Below are 3,195 nucleotides of genomic sequence, written 5' to 3' on the forward strand. Positions count from 1 at the left end.
CTGTTTGTAATACTATTTTATAATTCTAGGAAAAAAACTTAAAACTGCTGGAGAAAATGAGAAAGCTGGAGAAAGACAATATCACAGAAATCGATGAGATACTAAAGACTGGATTACAAGATCCTTTGGCAGTTGTTCACCTTTTTCCAGCATGTGTTGAAGCAGAAATGAAGGAATATGAGTGAATTTATTTGCTGCACTAAAACCAGCTAAGGGTGTTTAATATGTTGAATGGACCTTTTGACTCTGCTGCTTATAAAATGCTTTGGTGCAATAGGGACTGGGTGAGCACAGTAATTCATACAGTAGTTTGGCTAATTTACCTGCACTGTTCAACATTCATACAGCTTGACTTTTTGTGACCTCCATCCTCAGAAAAAGTACTTTTCTGCTTTGGTATGAATAAGCAAGGAGTTCTGTAGTCTGGGTCACCTTTTAGATGATTTTAGCATGATGCATCTGCCAACAAGCTACTGCCTTCACTGTTGTCTGAAGATCATCTTGAATTAGGAGTAAGATTATTTATTAAAAAAACAACCCTTTTATATTTTTTGGAACAGTTTTGCTGATGCTGTACCACACAGCACTCCTGCTAGCATGGTAACGGGTTTGAGTGTCCATTGTGTAGTCCAGATTAATATTTCAGAACGTTAATAGTGTCAGTGGCTCGTCAGGTAGCATGTTCACATTTAAAATAGGAACATTTGGCAAAGTTGTATGTTCTGTCATAACACAAGGTGCTTAGATCTTCCAGTATTCTTTTTGAATGTCATTAAACAAAAGACCTAATTGCATAATATGGTAGTTCCTGCAGATGGAAAAGATTCTGTGGTACTTGTTATTGATGAACAGGAGTGTTTTTTTTTTAATTTAAAAACAATGAAACTCTGTTTAGGGTGGTGCATCACAGTGCTTCATTCTCCAGTTTGGTTTGCATCTAGATGCTTTCTTCCCTGTTTCAGTGAAGGTATTCACCAGGGTCGTCTCTCTACTGCCACACCTCAAATGTATGCTGATAGATAATCTCTCAATACACAGAATTGCTTGTAGCTTTGGATTGTGCATGTGCATTGTGTGGTAGACCAGCAACCAAACCAGTATTGTACCGCTCCCTTGTTAGTATAGACTCAGGTCCCTTGTTACCTTGGAAAGGCTGAAGTGCTTACCCAGAATGAATCAGTGAATACATCTTTATTTACAGAGGTTATTTAAATTTGCAAATATTTAAACCTAGCTAAGTCTTTGTCACTAAGAAAAACGCAGTGCATAACAAGAGGAAGAAAAATAGATCATATACAAACATATCTCATTCTGTAATCTTAGGTTATAGCCCACAGAGATTTCTGTCACCATTCTAGTTGCTGCCATATATGCCATGTAGCATGTTTTAATTATGTATCCTATGAATTAATAGCATCTGCAGCCTTGCTATTAAGATAACCCTGATTACCCTGAAGTTCAGGCTTTCACTTGAATGTTGTCCATTTTTTATTTATGTAATAGTGCATGCCTTTGTAACAGCCATGCAACTAAAGTTAAAAGAACAAAAGATCATAAATTGAAATAATAATAAGATAGAGTACAATGAAGCAGAATAAAATAAAGCAAGCTAGTCTGCAGCTTTCTATTTAAAGGAAAGCTTGGCTTTTCTGTATTTCCCAAAGAAGGATACTCTGGATTACCCTAGTTATAAATATAGAAATCTGAAGTAGTTAACTTCATTTGATCAGCAACCTGTGGGATATCGGATCCGAGCCGGCAGCTTTTCCAAGCTAGAGATCCTAGCTCCTCCCCCTTACCCATAATACCCTGACACCTCCTTCCAGTCCTCAGACCTCGTTTGCTGCGGCTTCTGAAGCATGAGACAAGCTCTTGGTGGTTTGTGAGTAAAGTTAGAGGGTTATAAAGCTAGTTTTTTTTCTATACAGCTCTTAAAAAAGTGTATCTGTGTGTGTTTCCTTTCTGCCTTAGTTAGAATTTTGCCCTTTCTCTGTTTTTGGTAGTATTAGTTTCCTTTTCCCCCTTCCCCTTCTTTGTGCGAAGGCGTGTGTGTGTGCAAAATGGCAGAAGGCCCTAAGGCCATATTTTCTAAATGTACTGAGTGTGGCCATAGGCTATCCCCAGCCGATGGCCACACTCAGTGCGTTATATGCCTGGGGGTAGCACATCTTTCTTCAGGCTGCAAAATCTGTGCAGCCTTTAACCCCCGGGCTTTGAAGGACAGGAGGACCAAGCTAATCCTGGTGGGCCTTAGGGCCGCAGATTCTGCTTCGTCCTCCTCTCCCTCTGTGGTACCAGCCGCGGCTGTTCCACCTTCTGTTCCTGCTCCTCTGGCTGGGACTCAGCCTCCTGTTACGGTCCAGGGAGAGAGGGACTGTGGAAAAAGGGACATAAAAGACAAGGATCGTGATAGGGAAAGGCATAGGAGCCACAAGCGGCGGGCCGATTCTGCCCCTTTGGCCCCGCCGACTAAGCAGCTCCACTCTTCCCTGAAGGCCTCTGGGTCTTCCCCCTCTCGGCTTCACTCTCCACGTTTTTCGGAGCCAGAGGAGGAGACCCGGTCACCTTCGAGGTCCTCAAGGTGGCTTTCCCGACCAGCCTCAGCGGCTTCTTCCAGATCCACTAGGAGCCTTTCGGACGCGGACATGGACCGGATGATGCGTCGCTTCCTCCAGTCCCAGATGCAGATGGGAGTGCTCCTGCCTCCCCCCCCCCTCTGGGGAGGAGCTCAGCCCCGTTCTTTGCCCCCATTGCTCCTTCTCCGATCCACTATCGGGTTTCAGAGCCGTCGGATCCGGGTAGTGTCGTAGCTGGGGTGTCGGCGCCGATAGCAATCGCTGCATCGACGCCGACCGTACCCTCGAGTTTGTCGGGTCCCTTTTTGGATCCGAGCTCTTGGGGCTGTGAGACGAGCCTCAGATCCGGAGAGGTTAGTGTGTCTTCGGCTCCTATTCGGTCAGAGCGCACTGCCCTTTCGGATCCGATCGCATCTGCTCCGGCGCCGATCTGCACGTCGGATCCGAGGGGGCTGCTCTCAGATCCCAGGGATGAGCAGTTCGCCTTTGGCCTTCGACGTCGTAGAGAGGGTCCTTTCGAGGGATTCAAGGCCACACACTCATTCTACGGATCCACCTGCCATTCCCTCGCTGATGGGCCTGTCTTCCATCATCCGGCCCCAGGGACAGCCTGCGCCTA

General features: G+C 45.4%; 1 protein-coding gene across 1 annotated transcript in view; it reads left to right on the forward strand.

The window, feature by feature from the left end:
• Positions 1 to 794, forward strand: part of SCRN3 (secernin 3) — a 939,975-nt gene extending 939,181 nt beyond the window's left edge. Inside the window, exon 8 of the mRNA XM_044075556.1 lies at positions 30 to 794. Within this exon, the coding sequence (XP_043931491.1) occupies positions 30 to 185 (156 nt within the window). The 3' untranslated portion in view covers positions 186 to 794. The remainder of the gene's footprint in view (positions 1 to 29) is intronic.
• Positions 795 to 3,195: the final 2,401 nt, after the last annotated feature.

The sequence above is a fragment of the Protopterus annectens genome, chromosome 6.part1 (assembly GCF_019279795.1).
Source record: "Protopterus annectens isolate FY-2018-M chromosome 6.part1, PAN1.0, whole genome shotgun sequence".
Lineage (NCBI taxonomy): Eukaryota > Metazoa > Chordata > Ceratodontiformes > Protopteridae > Protopterus > Protopterus annectens.